The sequence below is a fragment of the Vigna umbellata genome, chromosome 2, assembly GCF_029865625.1.
Source record: "Vigna umbellata cultivar VRB3 chromosome 2, Vumbellata_1.0, whole genome shotgun sequence".
In the NCBI taxonomy this organism is placed as follows: domain Eukaryota; kingdom Viridiplantae; phylum Streptophyta; class Magnoliopsida; order Fabales; family Fabaceae; genus Vigna; species Vigna umbellata.
The window spans coordinates 52,147,424-52,168,984 of NC_142166.1; the positions used below are offsets into that span (position 1 = coordinate 52,147,424).

General features: G+C 33.4%; 1 protein-coding gene, 1 long non-coding RNA gene and 1 pseudogene across 2 annotated transcripts; 1 reads left to right on the forward strand and 2 right to left on the reverse strand.

Annotated features, from left to right (window-relative positions):
* The first annotated feature begins 858 nt into the window (after positions 1-858).
* On the forward strand, positions 859-2,126 carry LOC124824596 (bZIP transcription factor 44 pseudogene; annotated as a pseudogene).
* A 7,575-nt stretch (positions 2,127-9,701) lies between these two features.
* LOC148204311 (uncharacterized) lies at positions 9,702-11,852 on the reverse strand. The gene is made up of 3 exons (XR_015784556.1): positions 10,766-11,852; positions 10,454-10,584; positions 9,702-10,281 (listed from the first exon to the last, which is right to left on the reverse strand). It is a non-coding gene; the product is annotated as an uncharacterized LOC148204311 (long non-coding RNA).
* A 4,132-nt stretch (positions 11,853-15,984) lies between these two features.
* LOC124824594 (pre-mRNA-splicing factor SLU7-like) lies at positions 15,985-21,526 on the reverse strand. The gene is made up of 9 exons (XM_047297041.2): positions 21,167-21,526; positions 19,739-19,902; positions 19,528-19,640; positions 18,577-18,984; positions 18,321-18,456; positions 17,924-18,223; positions 16,985-17,201; positions 16,728-16,831; positions 15,985-16,442 (listed from the first exon to the last, which is right to left on the reverse strand). Exons 1-9 carry the CDS (start codon positions 21,180-21,182, stop codon positions 16,296-16,298), a joined length of 1,605 nt encoding a protein of 534 aa, XP_047152997.2. The 5' UTR covers positions 21,183-21,526; the 3' UTR covers positions 15,985-16,295.
* Positions 21,527-21,561: the final 35 nt, after the last annotated feature.

Genomic DNA, 21,561 nt, shown 5'->3' on the forward strand with positions numbered 1-21,561 from the left:
AGTGGAGAATCTTACTATTTTCTTTTCCATTACAAACTAACTTAATCTAAATTAGGAAAATTATTTATTTTATGCAAATGTATTTTTTGACTTATTTAGATGAGTAAAAAAAAAGTAAGCTATATATAAAAGGATTTTGTATAATTTTAGTAGTGATGATAAAAATATAACATGTTCACATCATCATGTTTGATGACGTAAAACTGTTTATAATATTACATATATTTTTTTGTTATAAAAATGAATTATTTTTAAATAAAGCAAAGTGGTAATGTATAATTTTATAAATATTGGAAAATGAGATATATATGCTTTTTTATTTTTATTTTTTAAAAATAGAATATTTGTGTGCTAATGCAATTCGGCTGAATGAGTTTTTGTAATGTGGTTCCCAGCTGGATTTCCACAGTAACTGTCTCAATCGATATGGCGCTGCTACGACGTCTAAATTTCACATGTAATATTGTGATTGATTATCAAATATATTTTTTATTTTTCTATATTTCGTCTCATTATTTTCAATATTTTCTATTTCATTTTTAAAAAGAGGCTAATATATAAGTTAATCATTAAAAGTAAGATAGTCGTATGATTAAATATGTTATTTGTGTCAAATTGAAAATATTAAGAAAATAAGATAAAATTAAAATAATTATTGTAACAAAGAATAAAAAGTGATTAAACTAATATAAAACCAGAAACAAATGTTTTTCTTTTTTATACATACGCCATGACAATTATAGAAAAGAAAAAGAAAAAGACACCAAAGTTATTTTGGCTTGTTGGTTGATTTGAAATAATAAAAAAAAAGTCTTAATTTTGTTTTGACAGCTTTTTGTTCTATAAATTGGTTGATTGAAGTGTAGAGACTCCCCTTCCACTTTCTTCCTTCTTTCTCATAGCTAACTTTTGAGATATTTTTGCCACTCTGCATCTTTGCACCACCCTTTTCGTTTCTTTAACGTCTTCTCAATCCTTCTGCAGAAATTGATTCTCCATGTTCTGCACAATCCACTTTGAAGAAGGCTCTTAAATGCCCAACATCTTGTTCTTGATGTTTGAGATTGATGTATCCAATTCTGAGTGAAATCTTCTTTTCCGGGTGTATGATCAATTCCACTGTGAGACGCAGGACCCATTTAGTTCAATCATTCTCCGTTGCCTTCCTCTACTGGCTCTACTACGTTTCATGATTTCTACCCAGAATCAAACTTTCTATTTATAGTTTCTGTATTACTGTTACTACTACTATTTTTCATCAGCGTTTTTCTTTTTCGGTTTTTTAAGTGTCTGGGTCCTGCGTCCTCCAATCCAAGGTTCGATTTTTCTTGTGTGTTTACGTTTTGATTGAAGTGTTGGTCAGTTTGGATGGCTTCGTCGAGTGGAACATCTTCAGGGTCGTCTCTGCTTCAGAATTCGGGTTCAGAGGAGGACCTGCAGGCGGTGATGGATGAGAGGAAGAGGAAGAGAATGATATCGAACCGCGAATCCGCGAGGCGATCCCGAATGAGGAAGCAGAAGCACTTGGATGATCTGGCATCACTGGTGACTCAGCTGAGGAGCGAGAATCACCAGATTCTGACATCGGTGACCCTCACCACCCAGAAGTACTTGGCGGTGGAGGCGGAGAACTCGGTGCTGAGAGCACAGGTAAGCGAGTTGAGCCACAGGTTAGAGTCTCTGAACGAGATCAACCACTTCTTGAACGCCACCAATGGTGTCTTTGGGCCTCCGGGCCCATCTCCAACCTCCTTCCTTGAGCCCGAGGGTAGTAGCAACTTCTTCAACAACCCTTTCAACATGGCATATCTCAGCCAACCGATCATGGCTTCGGCAGATATGTTGCAGTACTGAGATGGGTTTGTTTGTGTTTAGGTTCGTGTTTGGTAGGGAGATTGTAATCGGTGGTGGCAGAGAGAGAGAGAGAGAGTGAGTGCGATGAGGAATAATGATGAATGTGTATCATATGATAAAGTAGGTAAGCTTGTTGGTGCTGCTTCTGTGAACGGGCCCTGTGCTCTTCTCATATCAGATCATCCTATTATTGCAGCAACTGTACTTCCTGTGTTACACTTGCAGTGTTTATGTAATATCACCAAATCATATAACATGTTTTATTTCATTCATTGTTTTCCATTTCACTTTAACTTTTTTCCGATGTTCTTTATGCAATCGCCTTTCACTACCTAAATCAAGAGTTTAAAATTTGTACGGCAAAAGAAATGAGGTTTAAAAAAACTCTACCGAAAAGACTGATCAATCATGTTTGTGACAGAAATTATCAGATGATAAATATATGTGTAGTTTACATTCATAACATAACAGAAAAAGTGTGAAAACATTATAACGACACTCAATAGAAAGTTACAGTTATTAATATGATTTTTTTTTTCTTTACAATTTATTTACAGATATATAGTAAAAGTTTGGTTAAATGAGACAGTTTTTTAACGAAACTACAATAAAAATTCAGCTCTTTCAATAGTAATAATATTAATGTCGACCCCTCCCTTTAATTGTTCCATATTTTACTTTCTGTGGTGCCCCTTTTGCTCGAATGCTGTGTATCATTCATTATTGTATACTAAACTCCATGCTTTGTTTATTTGTTGCATTGTTTTTACCTTTTCCTTCTGTGGTGCCCCTTTTACTCAAATACTCTGATTAATCAATTTATTATTTTATATCCTGAGTTTAGACTAAACTGGAGGTGGTATACAATTTTGATACTTGCACTTCATTAATAGTTTAGTGGACAAAGTTGAATTCATTAGTATATAGTAATTCATGTTAGAACTTTGACATGATGTACGCACTCTTTCAGTCAGTGGGTCCAGGCTCAAGTTTTACTGCTCTATACCGTCATCTTCTTTTCTGAGTTACGTTTACTTTTTGATCCCACAGATTTAGGAGTTAGGTTCATTGAGCTTTCAATAATTCACATGGTTCACCGATTTTTCTTTCATTACTCTTGATACAAGATTTTGGTGGTTAGCTGATAGACTTGTAATAGACTAATACTGGCAGTATATAGTAAGAACTAAAAGCTAAATATGCTATTACCAAGAAAGGGTTAAGATTCCAAGATATTATTATACTTGGTAGAAATATATTCGGTTTGTCTATGGAGGCCTCATGAAGTACCCAGAGATTCGCATATCTTAACTGAAGGAAAAGTCCAAAACTGACCAACAAAAGAAAGTGACAACTGAAGAAGAGAGTTGCCTGTGGCACCCCCAACTTCTGATCTTCTCATAATAGTTTTGCAGCTTAGAAGAAATTTCTTGAAATGGTGAACTCTGACGTATATATCTCCAGTGTCTGTGATATGTCTAACTAAAATTACGAGTCATTATATCTTAAGCCACTCTCATATAGCTAGCAAGCAACACATTTCAGTGTTGATTGGTACCAGGAAAGGTAAATGCATACATGTGTATGAAGTAAAATACGAGTTTAGTGAGAGGGTTATTTGCACTGACAACTAAGAAATTGAAAGCAAAGGTACTATACAACTTTGAGTTAAAGCTGCCACGCCAAGTTCTTGGAAAGTTATAAAGATTAAAATACATGATTTAGTAATAAGAGCAAATATGAGTGCGGTCTTATTGTGTGCCAGGGAACTGTTTTCACGTGCTAGGACCAAGGTTTTCAGAGCAAGTATCTCTAGACATGGTACTGAAATCTCAGAACTGAAAGTCATGGTTTGCATATGCTGTGTTATGTTCTGTAACCTTTACCTGAACCTAAATCTTATTTAACTAAATAGCAAGTGACACCAAAACATGTGGTTTGGTCACGTGAAAATTTACTAAATATCGGTATAAAGTATGGTTTAAAAGATAAATTAGCATCACACGTTGTATACTGATGAAGCCACCTTAGGAGTATTATTCTGGTGAAAAAATAGACCAGGAATCTCTGAGCAAACATAGAGAAGTTAATTACTAAGTTGAAATGCTCTTATTGGTGTGAAGAACGGTAATAACTTAATGGTTTGATAGCTTTATACCTAACTTTGCTGAATTTATTGTATGTTTCTGTTCAAAAGAGAAAAAGAGGGTGGAGAGTTTCTTGCAATAGCAAAGGCTGCTTGCTCCTTGATATTGGAGTTAATGCCTCAAAAAGTTAAAGTAAGCGCGCTTACTTGTACTTACAAAGTTGATTTATTTAAAAGAGTATTTTAGCTTGTTTTTTACTCTACTCTTCAACATTTGTTATGGACGAACTTTCTAACAAATGAATAGTTTTCTTCTTTTTACCTTCATTCTTAAAATACCATCTTTTCTTTTTTTCTTTTCCCTACTCCTATTGGCATTGACACGCTTGAAAACAAACAGCACACTCAAAATAGTTTTTTCCCCTTTCCCAATCACTACACATGTTTTGTCTTTGCATGGTACATTTTCTTCCGGGGTTTCAATGCTTCGGTCACACCCCAAATATATTAAAAATATAAATGTCACGAATACTCACGCAACCATGATTCCCTTTAAATAATGTTGGTTTAAAGCATTAAGATGACTTACATTAATGACAGTTGCATCTCTCAGCTTCAACAAAACATTAGACAAATGCAGCATCATTCCAACTTGAAACTACAGATGTATCATTGGATCAGTTTTCTACAAATGCCAACCATGACAAAAAAAAAAAAGCTTTTTCTTTCCTTTTAAGATGGAGACTTGCATCAAGATTACATGTTAGAATTAATTTCCAAGGTATCAACATATTTATCACTTCACCTTCTCTTTGTCACAGGTTCAATATAATATTATTCACACGAGGTGTTAAGTGGTGGAGCCTAAAAGCATGCGAAGGAGGTACTTCCAGGAAGCAACATTGGACTGTCTAGAATACATTGTCGGAGAAAACCATGAGATCTGATTCAATGATTCACTAATCCATGTGTGATTACATTGCAATGTATGGTAGCCTTAGATTGAGTAACATGTAAGGCTTTGACTCAGCCGAAAAAATCAAATACATTGTGCTCGTTGCTGGAACAAAAAAGTCTGTTAATTTCATCATTCATTTATCCAAAATAGTGTAAAGGAGAAATTCCACTTAATTAGTCTGTCAAAGTAAAAAACTTTTAAATAGATATTTCAGTTGGGGTTCAACTCAAGGATACAGGAATATAATCTCTGCCTCTTCTTTTTCTATGCCAAAATCTACAAAGTTCAGAAGTTACAAGTTCAATGGCTACAGCTGAATTCGCATATATTTTTCTGCACATAACAAGATTTCAATTGGAGGGTTCACAGTTAACAGCATATTCGGGAGAATAATCTCTGATTTACAAAAGGGACCTTTGAGTTGTAAATTATATTGTGTTGTTTTCTGTTGGTAACATATCTGCAGTTTTTTGTAACAATCCTACGTTTGATTTCAATTGATAAAAAGAGGTAGAATAAAATAAAGAATGTTATCATGATTCGCTGTTTGGTGGATTGTTTGAAATAAGATAAAATAAAATACAACCTTGATCAAATAAATTATATATTCTACATCGTCTTATATGTTATCTCATTTCCCTCGAATTAAATGGTATACGGAATCGACTTTTCTAATTCTATGATATAAATATTTCAACTGATAACTTTATTAACTTCAAATCACTGTGTCCGATCCTTTAATTTATGCTGTTTACCATCAGAACACAAGCGAAGGAATACGAACTTTATTTCTTATCAGGTTTATTCTATAGCTACATATTCTTTTTCTTTCCATGCTTATGAGAACTCTGAGTCTTCCCTTAACTTGGGTGCACAAATGAAGAAAAACTAATTGCCAGCTTACAAAAGAATACGGAATAACAAGGACGGTTCAGTGGTCACTGAGATGAAAGCGAAAATTTTATATATTTTAGTCATGCTCTGTACTCTGCAGTGCCTTTTTGTGTGTGAAAGCAAGATTGGTGTCAGGACCAAAATTCTTAAACAGTAATATTTTTCAATCAGAACATAAAGTTTTCTCTTCTATCTATGCTGCTTGCATTCGGAGGTAAAAACACCATGGTGAATTTTTTTTTTCAAAAATATTCAAATGATGCAAATTTTGAAAAAAATTATAAAAACTGATAAATTGTGTCAACTTAACACCACTTTAGGGCGAAAAAATAATGTCAATTTGGTACAATTTAACTCACTAAAATGAAATTGTGCCAGTAGGGATATGATTTTAGATTTTAGTGTTGTAATTTAAAAAAAAAATTAATTGAAGTCATACCAATTTGGTATACTTTAGTGTATTGTGATATAAATTGAAATCTAACTTTAGTAAACTTTTTTTAATTTTAATTGGTTGGCATGACTTTATTCTAGTAAGTTATCAATAATATGACATGACTTCTTCCTAATAAAGTTGTATCAAGCTAATATGATTTACTCATTTTTGTAATTTTTTAAAAACTTGTACCATTTCCATAATTTTGAAAGAAACCTGCACAAATTTCATGCTTTTACCTGCATTTGGAACCAGTATTAGAAAAAAAAAAGAACAGGGGAAACAGTAAGGCAACAAATTGTACATTTTTAATTCTGGCCATGCATTCCTTTAGAAAAAATGGACTTCTATTGGAATGCAACTGTGGAGAAAAATTATTGGTATTCATATTTGTTTTTTAGTTGAAATATAACTCAAAGGTTCCCACACCTGAAATACTGGGCTTAGGTGCATCAAATATAGATGAGTCCTGAATCAGTTCCATTATTTGCTTTACTGACAAATAAGTTAAGCAAGAGAGACCACGAATAGCAAGGTTTGCATCTCATTCTCTCCTGCTTGAGGAATAGAAACCACAAATAGGAGACTAAATTTGAAGACACAAATGATGAAAGTGGGTGTACTTGGATGTTTTGGTTTATAATTTGATGTCTTGGAGAGAAAGGGTGACATTATTATTATATTATATGCACACAGGCCCCCACATTTGGAAAGAGGAGACAAGGATGATGAAATCTCCCATGATGCATTCTTTTGGGATTTGAATACATGTTCGGAAAGAAAGTTTAGGGCATTTATTTATAAGGAAAGAGGAAAGCATGTGGCCAGCCATGCTATTGAATGGTTCACATGACTTGGTGAAAAAGTTGTCCTAATACTCAATATATTTAGTGCATGCCTCATTTTTAAATTGGGATCTAATTTTAGTAGGTTATGGTGAGATCAGAATGCTCCAGAATATGAGAAATGCAGTATCCAGAAACACTACAAGTGTTGTTTAGATAAGTAAAAAAATAAGTGATTAGTTTGTACTACCTTTTCTGTATCAAGCGTCATGATTTTACTGTATATATATATATATATATATATATATATATATATATATATATTTTACCTCTTACTTTATGATAAAAAAAAAACAGAACAAAACATATTACCTTATTTATAAGAAACGAAAAAAAAGTTCCAATTTATGATACAAGTGAATGACAATGGGGAATCCAAGTGATATGTGATCATACTGCCACTAAGGATCCTTACTGAGGGAAGAGGGCTAAATGGTGTTAGTTGGAGTTGGTGACACTACTCATTTACCTTTGCAAATGGAAACTCTTGTCATATATAGTATGGTTTTTAAGAACATAAGTTAGCAAGAGTTTTGTTAGATTAAAACATTATCTATGCTTATAAAAAAATCAATTTTAAGATAAAGATGGCAACTTCCCTGAGGTCACAAAACTGCATACGTTTTATCATGGACCCTGAACAGTTTATTTTATAAGTAATGGTTTACACCTCTCAAAGTTTCCTCCAACACAGGGCTTAACTTTAGAGGAGCAAATACGCAGTGCTTCCCCTTTTAAAGGGTCCATTCCATTCCTTTCACGTTTGGAGTTAGAATAAAAAGCATTCTGAATTTCTGATGCCATTGGTCCTCAATAAAGTTACATACCAGCTTTTGACCCAAAATAAAAGTTAGATCTTGCTATGGGTGTGCATAATAGCACAACCAGTAGATAATAGGTGTTTTTATAGGTAAGAGAAGTTTTGCTAATGTTTAAACTTGTTAATTTTATTTGGGTTAAATATGTTTTTAGTTCCTAAACTATTGGCCGTTTCTGGTTTTCGTCCCTCTTTCAAAGTAAGGTACAATTTGGTCCTCATTCTTTTCGAAACGTTCGTTTTAGTCCTCGAAAACTAAACACTGTTTAAAAATTTGGTCCTCATTTAGCAACAAATGAGGACTAAAACCAAAATTCCGAGGACTAAAACGAACGTTTTGAAAAGAATGAGGACCAAATTGTATCTTATTTTGAAAGAGGGACGAAAACCAGAAACGGCCAATAGTTTAGGGACTAAAAACATATTTAACCCATTTTATTTTTACAATGCCATTGACGAGACTTGAGTTTAAAATTTTATATAAATTAGTCAAACTTATACCATTTGTTGATCCTAATAAATTTACTACCCTTCGATTGATACTTTGTTTAGCATTTTGTCTCCCAAATTGCCATTTAATCCGTGATTGGTTCCTCTATTGATTTCAACCAGTTATTGACTGTATACCCAGTTAGACACTAGATCTAGGTTGTAATCTTCAACTGTTGACTATAGTTTAAAAAGGAAAAGGATTCCTCAGCATTAACAATTCTCCAAGTAACGTTTTCGGACAAAGATCTAAGAATTTATTTTCTCCGGCGAAATAGGAAGTGCAAGGTACTAACTAAACACATGTTGACCATGGAGAACGATCCCGAGGGACAATAATCATGTCACCACGTGGGACTGTGGGAGTTTATTTAAAACGATATAAACTGGTTTTCTTTTTTTACTTTTGTTAATTGGTTATTGTTGTCTTCTCTATTTTTATGAACACGTATATAATAAAATGGTTTTCTAGAAATGTTGCAGGAATTATCCTTATAATAATTGATTATTAAGTTGTAAATTGATTTTTTATATTCTGACCTAATTTTAAATGAACTTTTTTCAAAACAAGTTTTTTTTTTTAAATTAAGCAACACTCTATGTTTTCAAATACAAAAACTAGATTACAAAAAATAGCTTTGTCACAAGCTTTGAAAAGACCTAGCGTAAGTAGAGCATTTATATTTTACTAAATATGATCTTAGCTGATCAAATGTTATTGTTGTTAGATAAAACTGATCATCCTTAGTATGATCCAAACGAAGTATATGTGAATTTCAAAGAAATTATTTTTTTATCTCTTGTATGACTCAAAGAAGTTGCTCATTCTTTATAGATTTTAAAGAAAATGTTTCTTATTTCTTGAAGGTGTTTTCTTTCCTAATAGTAATCTTAGTTTATTTTATTGTTTATTTAATTTCTCTTTTTAATACTTGCATATGATCTTTTGATTTGAATCAGTTTAAATTATTTATGCAATTTTCTCTTTCCTTATTTTCTTTATTTTTTATTGTTATTATAAAGAAAATTATTTTATTGTAACTCTATTTTTTTAAAAGATTAAAGACAATTTTTTTATTAACAAACTAATTCACCTTTTTGGTTTTTGTCCAAAATAAATATTTCGTTGGGTAACTATTCTAAGAAAGGGCCTAATGGCTAAAAGTAAAATAAGTTCACGAAACTGGAATATAATTCATATTGCATTTCTATTTTGCCAAAACAAATCAATGCATTCAGATACGTAGTAAAATGAACGAAATATCTGTACCAGCTACATAAATTCTGTGTTCAATCATTAACTTTAAAACCAATCATGAGAATGGAGAAAGGTTGGCTGCAACTGACATGATATTAAGTTCAAACTTATGTGTCGCCATACACCAAACCAATATATTATAAAACATTCAATCCAAACAATATAATATTTACATAAACTAAAAAAAAAACAAAAGGGGTCCTAATAGAACACGTTGGTATTCTAATTCTTATCTTATGAGGATACATTATACATGGCTCAGCACAAAGAGGAGTCCAACAATTATAAATGAGTGATGTTTTGATTCACTCTTAAATTGACATTATTGCCTATCTAGATAAGTATGGGCAATAAAAAAATTAACCTTGAAAACAATAATCATGACACTGAGAAACTTTTTAATGATTTGACATTAGATTAAAGTGCAAACTCAATTATTACCTTAAATCCATTATTACTAATACTTTTAACTAAACAAATTAAAGAATTTAATACACAATTACATATTTATCAATAAGCACTACGTACCTGCAATTCCGCATACCATTAGCAGTACCTGGATAAGGAACTTCTGAGAATAAATACAGCTCCTCCTCTTCTATATCTTGATCAGTTTTACTAGGTATAGCAAAATAGAAGCAAACCTATTTTCCCAAAAACCATCATCAGACGACTCATATATGATGTGCACATTTGTCATGGATTATGAATCAATAGTATATCCCATCTGGAGAACTCATTCTCCAACATCACGAACCTAACCGTTTATTGATATTTGGTACATGTTTCGGTTGTGAGAGTTGAGTCGAATAATACCTTCACGTCCTCCTGTTTCTTGCTATTCGGTCGTTCGATCTCGCTCCTTTTCTTACTTCTCAGTCGTCCGGTCTCGCTCTTTACTTCTTGTTTCACTCCTCTGCATACGGGTGGGAGACCTGTCAAAGATTCTACGATGCCAAAGTCAGTTTGAGAGCAATGGCGTTTTCAATAGAACAGTAATAAATGTGCAGTAAATGCAACCTATCTACCACCCTGGATCGGTATTTATAGTTTTTGCTATGGGCTTGGGATTAGTGAAAAGTTAATCACGGTCCAAATTCAGCTCAATAGCTTTTAGCGATTACTTACCTTAATCTTAATCCTTATCTGGTTAATTAGCGATGTAGTCGGCCGGTCTCCCGAAATTTGGTCCTACGACCGGCCGGCCCCTGCATGCAATCTGGTTAATTGGCGATATGACCGACTAGCCTCATATGAGTTGCTGTTCATCCGGATGACAGGCGGCAAAGTTGCATAATTGAATAATCGGGGACCTACGGACGTCCGGCTGATGATGAGCGGCAAGATAGCGTGATTGGACCATAACGATTATGCGGATGTCCGATCTCTTTGCTACCCGTCCCTACTCGTACAGTACAAATCTGTGATCAAGGTCATGCTTTGGCTTTGCATTTTGTCAATGGTCATATTAAGATACCAGCTGGGGTCACTGTACATTGGGCATTCTCCACAGCGCATCTTCGTTCATGTGTCTTATTTAAAAACAGCAATAACTGTCATGCTACTATTGCACATTCTTTGGCATCTGCATTTTGTAAATGTGACTGCACAGGTAACATTTCTCCAAGAGTTTCCGTTTCATACTTTATAACATTCAAACCATGGACAATTCTCGGGCTACTAATAATACTTACAAGAATACTCTCCATTTTTGAAATGACGGATACGTATTGTGTCCCTCCCTATGATATCTGCTTGGTATAGGTAAGAGATTAGTTTCATAAACTCCTCATAAGAACTTAGGTTCATCACAATCCGGATGCTAGACCTTGTAGACTTCACCAGCCCCTTCTTGCTCATCAACATCAACTCCGGAACTCAAAATCATGTGAACAGCCACACCAGGTCGACCATCGTTGACTAGCCCGTCAATGATGGAGGTCGATGAAACGGCGTCTCTGTGAGGCATTGTATCAAACAGGGTCCGTGCGAGGTTGAAATGGTGAAATTTAGACCATCTGAGGACGACGACGTTCTGGATATAAAGGTTTTGGGGCGAATCAGAGCTTGGTGATGAGGCGTGGAGGTGTTTTCCGTGAGGAGCGAGTTTGGAGGTGATGGGTTCGTCGGAGTTGCAGGGCCTTCAACAAGCTTCTCACCTCCGTTGCACTTCAACACTTCAACCGCACGCTCCCTTCCTACACATTTTAATATTATTTTATTCTACTCAGACAATCAAATTTATTATTTTATATATCAATTTTTACTTTTATTTTCAAGTGGTTTTGTTTATATCTACAGATATTGTTTAGCATTTTTAAATTTAAAATTAAATGATTTTGGAGTTATTTGTTGAAGAGAGTATAATGACGTAAAAGAGTATAAAATTTAAAAGTTATTACTAAAATTACTATATTTTTTTTATCTTAACAAAATATTTTTATTAGTATATCACTATAAAAATAAATGTAAATGATTTTTATAAGTTTATAATAAATAATTTTTATTTATTTTATAAATAATTTTTCATCATAAATAGTCATTTTAATGTAAACAATTTTAATTTTTAAAAATTGTTAAAATAAAATAAAAATAGTTAAATTTTAAAAAATATTACTTAGAAGGTAAAATTAGTAGAGCAATCATTTTAGTTTGAAAAAGTAATTACATAAAATATGACGTTAGAAAAAAAAAACGTGTATATAATATAAGAAAATATCTTCATGTAATAGTATAAATACGAAAGAAAGAATGAAAATGAGCGAGGAAAATTCAATTTAAATGATTATTTAAATAAATAAATATATAGAATAAATAAATAAAATTTTTTTAAGTATATTGAAAAGTAAAAAGGTGTAAAAAAAATCACTGTCGTACAGTTACAGATAATGTATTTTAACTCTAGACTTTTTACCTTTTTACTTACTGATTTATAAAACATTAATTAATTTTTTAAAGATCTTATAAACATTATACACGAATAAAGAACTAAATCACGTACAATTTTAAAAATTAATTAAAAACACTGATAAATACTTCAATATGCAAGTAAACTAATTTTAATATAAATATATTTAAATGTACTAATTTTATGATATTGGCGAAAATTATTTTAACTCGTGTCTAGGTGTTTATTTGTGTTATTTATTTCACATTAATACAATATATATTACATTAAAAGATATTTAGAGATTTAAAAAATAAATAACAATATTTTTAAGATTATAATTAAATTTGGAATAAAAATTATTTATAAATTTATAAAGTCAATATATATTTAAAAATATGAAAAGTAGACTTTATAAAAATATAAATGATATAACAATGAAAAAATATAAACAAAATTCTATAAAAATAAAATTGATAAACTATGCAAAAATATATAGAATAAATTCATTAAAAATACACATCAATGAATAAATTGATATAATATATTGTTATATTTGTCTAATTAATCCATTAATATACTTCACCGAGTCTTTTTCTTTCGACATGAGCATCTCGTAGAAAGTTATCATATCCAATATGTTTCGTGTTGAGGTATTTTTTAAAATAAGAGTATTGTGGTTTTTTAAAACAAACAATCAGAGTAAGAAAGAAATCAACTATTTTGAAATTAACTATAATTTTTTTTCCATTAATCTCCATAATGGCGTTTTGTCGCGATTCATTTAAAAGAAGTTAACTTCTTTTTTTTAAATGTCTTCCATTTAAAATTTGTTTTTTCATGAATCTATATATAATTTAATTATGGTTTAATCCAATCAATACTAATAATTAGTTCATAAGTTTTTATTTTCTTTCAGTTAAATTTTTATTTTTAACATATTTTGAAACTAGAATTTTGATTTTACTCGAATTTTCAAGTTAAAGTATATATTTCATTATTCAAATTATAATAACACGCACCACAATATATTATAATAGTAGGATAATGATACTTTAACAATATTTTTTAACAACATTTTAACATCTGTCATTTTGTTATTGATCTAAAATTATTTCACGATTCATAATAATAATCATAAACATCAACATGGACTAATCACAAATGACACGACGATGTTAAAATGTTATAAAAAAGAATGTTGTCAAATACCATTATCGATTGTAATAAAAATGTAAAGAGAAACAACACAATCAAGTATGTTTTGTATGTTAAGATTATATATATGAATAAAATACAAATATAGGCGTTATTGTGAAGAAATTGAGAGTAGTGGATGGTATTTTATTGGTGAAAGCATTATCTGATTATCTGATAGGTAACAGGTGAGGTGTTATTATTATGTAGATAGAATCAGCGAGGGTCATCGCAGAATTTGCATTTGCAATTCTTGAAAAAGAAACATTGGCCTGAGATTGCGTTGTCAGAGATCTGGCAATGATGGTTGCAAATGGAAGAATGGAAGCATTTGCCATGGGGCCAGCTTCTACTGTTGCGCCAACAACTGCCTCTGCCTTCATCCACTTCCGAAGCTGCACACACAAATAATCTATCAACTTAATATCAAATCAGCAATATACGTTATCTAGGGTTAGGTTAAAGGGACTTGCCTGAGGCTACAAGAACAACGACGGCGAAACAAACTGCAAATACTTGAATACGCTTAAGAAACCCTTCCATGGCGGTTCACTTTTGGTGCTACAGAATGAATGAGTGAGTGAGAAATGAAACCAGGACGTAATATATAACACTCGGGATCAATGCTCTGCATCATGCTTCGGTGGTGATATCACGGTTAGGTTAGCTTCACAAGAACATGCACAATCCATGAATTATATATTTTTCAATGAAGAGAAAAATATCACGTTACATCACTATCAACAAGATGAATTTCAATACATAATAATTTTGTCAATGTCAAAATAGTATATTCAAATTAAGTGTAATGTCTAATCTTGTATTGTTGAACTAACTATATTTGTTTATCAATTTTTTTTTTCTATAAATACTAAAAGTAAGAACCACCTTTGCAAATTAAAAATGTTTCAACTGTTCACAGGAATCCTGCACCATGAATGCGGTGGTTTCAAGCTATTATAAACTAAGTGCGACGATGATACGTTAATATAGATTTTTTTAACATAACATATGTATTATTTTTTCATTAAATTTAAAATATGTTAATATAGATTTTTTGACATAAACATATGTATTATTTTTCATTAAATTTAAAATATGTAGGTAACAAATAAATAATGAATTAATAAAAAAAATAATACGTGTACAATGTCAAAATAGTGTAAAAAATCTGTATCGAAATATTTTTCTTTTTGTTCGAAATGTTTGCACCTTTAAATAAATAAATTATGGGAAATGAAGAATTAGGCCTTTAGTTTTCATTTGGTTATGCTAGGAAAAATTAACCAAATACGTAACTGATTAACCATTTTTGTTTATTTTGTGGTAGAATTACAGACACACAACCCATTACTGGACCAACAACGAGGAGTTTGGTATCAATCTCAATATTGTAATTATAATGCCAAGTGTACTGAGCTTCAGTAGCAACAATTGCTTGGATATTCTTTTTTAATTTTTAGGCTGGCCACCATAGATTAGTTAATCCGTACATGGTTCAGTTCAAAGCAACAAAGTATCTGCTGTCAATGAAGCTCTGAATGAAATTTTTGTCGAGGAAGAGGACTATGACAGACTTCGAGAATCAATAGATCTGCATGACAACTTTTATCAGATGTCTTGCACAGAAGGTACATCTAATTTTTTTTTTGTCTTAATTTTGACAATTAGCAAAAGATGAGATTATAATGTTACTGGTAAATTTACGATTTTTGAATTATTGATTGAGATCAAAGACGAGCCTCTGCAGATTGAGAAGCGTGAACTTCTTGAGATGAGGCGTGTTGCTGCACACAAGAAAGCAGGAAGTTGGAAGCATCCCATTGTTTTGTCGAAAAAGGACAATCTTTAAAAGGACTGCATGGAAACATGCTCTCAATCTGGTGATCGTGAACTCTCAGAAGATTTGCTTGTCTACTTTATTGAGAAGATGTTTATTTGTTGTCCTTTTCCTTAAAATATCCAACTCCGGTAATATAAGTTATAAGATTAGATACAAACTAGGCCCCACTTGGTGGCATAGTACGGTTGATCCCCACTTCGGCTAGAAATTATTTAGCTGCTCCGTTCTTCATTTCCTGCACCAGTTCTTTTCTCTTAATTAACAAAAGGAATATATTGATATAGAAGGCGTGTTTTAATGCGTCTTTGTCTGTAATGATATTATCCGGTCAGATGTTGCTCTTGAGCTAGCTTGGATGAACATGATTGATTTTGCTTTCCCATGTCTCTTACAGGTATGCTTTTGTTTGTGGCTCTGGTATATTGATATTCATCAACAGCCGAAGTTAACCATTTTTTTTTTGAATGAAGTTTATTAGAGGGTATACAAGCAAGGTGGATGAGCTTATCTTATCAGGAACAAAGCTGAAGTTCAAAACGAGGAGAAAGCTAAGGAAAAGGACTTCTATTGTGACTGCTCAGCAGGTAAGCCTTTTTCGAATCTCCTTCATAAGTGATTATGAAGTGATTATGCGACTCGGAAGTGTTAACTGATGCATAAAAATCTATATAAAATCATTAATAGCTCCCCCGAGCTCCTGACTTTTAATGAAAGAGATATTATTTTGAAGCTTAGTGTAGGAAATCTTTCATTGGATCATCATGATGTACTTTCTTCATTCTGTATGCTTCCATATCCTCTTCAGTAACCTCATCGTTCCATCTGACATTATACTTGCGTTTCCTCTCGTCTTTTTCTTCCCTCTTCCTTAGATCTTCCTGTGAAACAACGTTCGTATCAATGTCAGAATAACTACATCTCAAAAGATTGAATGCTCCAGAAAAATACATTTTCCACTAGAAATGGACATCCATAATGTAAAGTCATATTTGTTACAAGAAATTATGCACAAAATTTACTTTAAATTAAATGTGTCGTGTCCTTGGTAAGTCAGGTCGACAGAGTTATGGGCAAAAAAATACAATTAATTCCAGTGGGGTACAATTAAGACGCAGAATGACACTACCAAATACCGAGTACACACATGATAGAATGAAATTTACCTTCTTGAGTGCATCAGCAAGCAATTTCTCATCTAGAACTAAATCATCTGGAACATCAGTACCCCACGTAGCAAGCTTTTTCTCCTCCACAGGTGCAGGATCCTCTATAGGTTCATTAAAAAGACAGTGATTGATATAGACATGCTAAATACAATTAAACAAAATTTACAAACAAACAAAAGTAAAAACAGAAGTTGGAAAGGAATGAGATAGAGGTAGAGAAACAACATAGATGTGATGTTTGTTAGCGAACGAACCTGTAGCAGCCTCCTTACGGGCAATATTAGCTTTCATAAGATCACTTGCAGCTTCAGCAGCCTCAATACCAGCTGCACCAGTGCAATAGCTATTTCGAATTGTTTGCTTGCAGCACTTATAGCCCCACTGGTGATCCTTCCACCATGAGCCCCACACAGTTGTGTGGTTGTTAATGTAAATATCTTCTTCATACTTGCTCCTGGGAACAGCTGCTTCCTGTTGGAAACATCAGATAAATAACAATTAAATGTAATCTCAAGTAACCATAAAGCAGAATCATTAAAGTCAAAACTAAAATTCAAGGTAAAACCCAAACGTTAACAATCAAGGTTATCAAATTCGAGAGTTTACGTAAACTCGTGAGAGTCGAGTAAACTCGACTCGTAAACTCGACTCGTAAACTCGACTCGTAAACTCGACTCGTAAACTCGACTCGTAAACTCGACTCGTAAACTCGACTCGTAAACTCGACTCGTAAACTCGACTCGTAAACTCGACTCGTAAACTCGACTCGTAAACTAGTAAGAGTTTTATCTTAATTCAAATAAGTCTACAAAATTATATAACTTTAGATAAATAAAATTTATAGTTATATTGTTCATAAAAATAAATATTGTAAAACATAAATACTTTGATTATTGTCATTAATTTTGATGCATTTCATTAAATATATAACTTTCAAGCTCGTAGAATCGCTCCAAACTCACAATTCTACACGATTTTACTGTCGATTTTACCGAGTTTTCACAGAAAACGAGTTTACTTCCGAGTTAACTCGGAAGCCATGTATGGGAACGTAAACTCGTACGAGTTTACAAGTTAACTCGAGAGTTTGACAACCATGTTAACAATCATGAAAAATGTCCCATTACCAAGAATGTTTAAGATTTATAAGCAAATTACAATGGTACTCTACATATTTAGAATACAACTCTCACCTGGCCTTTAATTATTCTACCAGCACGATCATACTCAACTTGCATTTCAGTTTGGCCAAGCAGAAGTGCTCTTGGAGGCTTGTTCTCATCAGCAGCATTGCCATACTTCTCAATAATGGTTTTCTTTGTTTGATGCTTCAGCTCCTCACTCCGGATAAGGAAACTCTTATGGACTAATTCAGCTTGTGATGGGGCCGCTTGCATGTGAACATCTTGTCCCTTTTCAAATGCTTCCCAAGCATGGATGTTCAACTCCTTAAATTCCAAAGCTTGCCCACTATTTCTATATTGGTTATCACCCTACAATACGAAAGCAGGTTCAATCGAAATAAAAGATTCCATGTAGCAGTTGAAACAAGTTACAGTGTTCCAAATTTTCATTCTAGAGACAAGTTACCCCATAAAATTTTTCATTTGGATCTGCATCTGGAAGTGGATCCTCTCGCATGGATCTGGTCTTGGGATCATAATGTGCTGAATTGACATCAAGATTAAGAAGATATTTTGCAGTATCTTCTCGAATACGTAAATTCCTGAGGGAAAAAATAATTCAGCTCCAATTCATCTAAAATAAATAATGAAATATATAACCTTAAATATAAGACCAATTAAACTGGACAGATGTATTAAAATGATGGTAACACAAAAATTACCTCACAGTTCCTGTACTCCCACCACCTGTTGTACGAACACGCTTCTCAACCTTTGCAAAGTCCATTTGTTTGCTCTCATCAACCTTTGCCTCATCTACCCTTAGATCATCTTCGTCATCATCCTCATCACTTGCAGCATCCTCACCGTTTTGGTTGCTCTTCTCCAATTTCTTAAGTTGTTGTTCTTTCAGGTACTTCTTTCGTGCTTCATCTCTAGCTTCATACCTCTCAATGACTCGAGCATAAGTTGACGCATCATAACCATTCCATCTGTCCCGTTTTCCATCATAGTCAAGCTCAAAAGTTTCTATCTTTTCATCAGGGGCAATGTGAGTGTTTGTCCATTTTGCTCCCACTTTTCGTGGTCTTTCCATACATGACTTCACATCATGTGTCATAGCTCCACAACTGTAACAAGAAGATTGGAGCGGTCCATAAATAAATTCAAAGACAAGCCTGGTTGTCAAATAGTTTACAGGATTTGAAAGATAATATTTAAAAAACACGTATTCATAGCCAACCATATCAAACAATATACTTACGTACTCATAATTAATGAAGTTGTAAGGTAAAAACATAAATACTAAGTCATCTGTTATGCTATATAAAGTCCCACTCCCAGCCATTATCGTGTAGTTTAAATAACAATAGAAAACTAATTAAAATATTCAGACTTCGAAAACCTAAAATACACATTGACTAGCAGCACCAAGTATCCAGTCAAAAGTTGTACCTGGAAACCTCTTAAGTTCAAGAGTAGAATCAACTGGTTATGCGAGTATTTACCTAAACACATTACTTTGAGAGAGAATTTACATGCAAGTAAACGTCATATTTATTTATTGTCTTGTATAACCAATACTAGTAAAAGTTTAATCGAGAGTTTTGCCAGACAAGGAGTATATTAAACACAGACAAATGCTCAAATATTTGACAAATAAAGTTACCTACTTTTCGCATGCGCCTTTCCTATACTTGTCAGCCTGGTGGATTTTAGCACCTCTATCGTACCATGATTTGGTGTAATTGGGATCAGATTTCCATTTTCTTTGATGTTTCAAACTCTACAAGCATAACAATGGGGCAAAAGAAATAACTTTTATACATCAAACATCCAAAATTCCTACCGATCTCAATAACTCTAATGAGTGAAGACACTTACAGGTCTCTCGGCATTAAGATACCATGGCGCAGATGACATATACTGGGGAATATGAGGGTTGATTTCCTTCCCATCCTCATCAAGCTCAGCTGGTGCAAGCCCCGCTTTTCGTGCCTCCTCCAACTCAATCTGTTTGCGATGGTCCTCCCTGGACTTAAATGCCACTGAAATTCATGCCAAAAAACTTTAAACAACATTGAGGTATATAAGGTATAATGAGACAAACATAGTTATGTTTAAAATTCAATTAAAATTAAAAAATGAAAATTGAAGAATGGTGCAAACAGTCTCAAACCGATCAACCTAAGAGCAATGAAACCCCAGTACTTCAAATTTTCTACAGATATCCGAATCCAATTCTGAAACTTGCCAACAATAATAAACTAGTCTGAGAAAGAAAAAAAACTCTCACGCTCCCTAAACCTTGCAAAAATACTTGTTTCTATCATCTATTAACTCAAAACATGATGAGTAACGATTAATATATTTGAATGGTAATCTGCAAGGTAGTCAAAATCAAGATCTTACTCAAGATCGGAAAATCAGAAAATTGTAACACGGATAGTAAGATCTTACAAATTTTATGAAATTGATATTCACACACAAAATCATTATATGTCATTCAAAAAAAAAAGAGAGAAAAATAGATTGAATTGGAATGAGACTAAAAGGAGTTTGGAAGTTGAATTAAATAGCAGAAGAAAGAGTGGTAATTTTTATGTTTTAGAGAATGAAGAGCGCCAGTCTGGACACATTTTAATCAAGGAAGAGCGGCAGTGGTAGCAGTTTTCAGTGTGCAGTGTCAAGTTTCCTCACTTACAGAAGAGAGGGAGTCCTTCAATGTGCAGTAGCAGTTTTCCTCATTTGGGAGTCACTGTTTTTTTTACGTTTTCACAGCAGTAAAAGTTTCCAAAGAGTCAATTTTATTTTTTTGGGCAATTTCCAGAGTCATTTACTAATGGCTTAAAATGTTTTCAACAAAATGGCTAATGTTTTAAAAGGTCCAACTAAAAAACCCTAGAGCTGTCCGACTCACGAACGCACTAGAGGCCAGCTTCGAGGCTGCGCCACCGCCAAGTACGTCGATGCCGCTAGGTTCACCGCCGCAAGGTATGTCGGCTCCATGGCCGCTGGAGGGATTGCATCGCGAGAGGTACCGCCGCGACGTCTGGCGGCTTCTCCCTCACCGCTGGGAGAGACTACATCGCGAGACTCGCTGTTTCCACGCGGCTTGCGATTTTTAACGGTGATCCAGGCAGATTCAACAAAATCGTAACTTCCGAGTGACGTCAATTTCGGGCAAGGGGAAGAATATCGTAGACTCGTACGATCTTACGTGTTGAAGCGCGACTTAGAGCGAATAAAAATGAGCAGAGAAATAAGAAGATAATAATTAAAATCTGGGATTTGGAAGGGAGAAAGGAGTACCTGAAGCGGTAGCCATAGTGTGAAGTACGCAGAGAGAAACTGAAAATCAAAGACGGAAACGAAGAAAATGATCGAGGTGATCAAAAGATTCTATCTTTTCATCAGGGGCAATGGAGACTGACGCTGAACTTCCACCGAAACACCACCACAGCCTCTTTACGCGGGTTATCTATCACGACTGTTTGACGGTAATTTTCTTGAACAAAAATCACAGCATTACTTACAAATGGGACTCAAAATTCTTGATTCAGCACGAAGGGAAGGAGAATAGATAAAAAGAGAAAACGAAGGACAATACAGAAGCTTGGAGATGCTTGGGATCAAGACAAGACCACCGCAAAAAATGAAAACTTTCCTAACCCTATCAGCACTGTTCAAAATATAAAAAAAAAAAC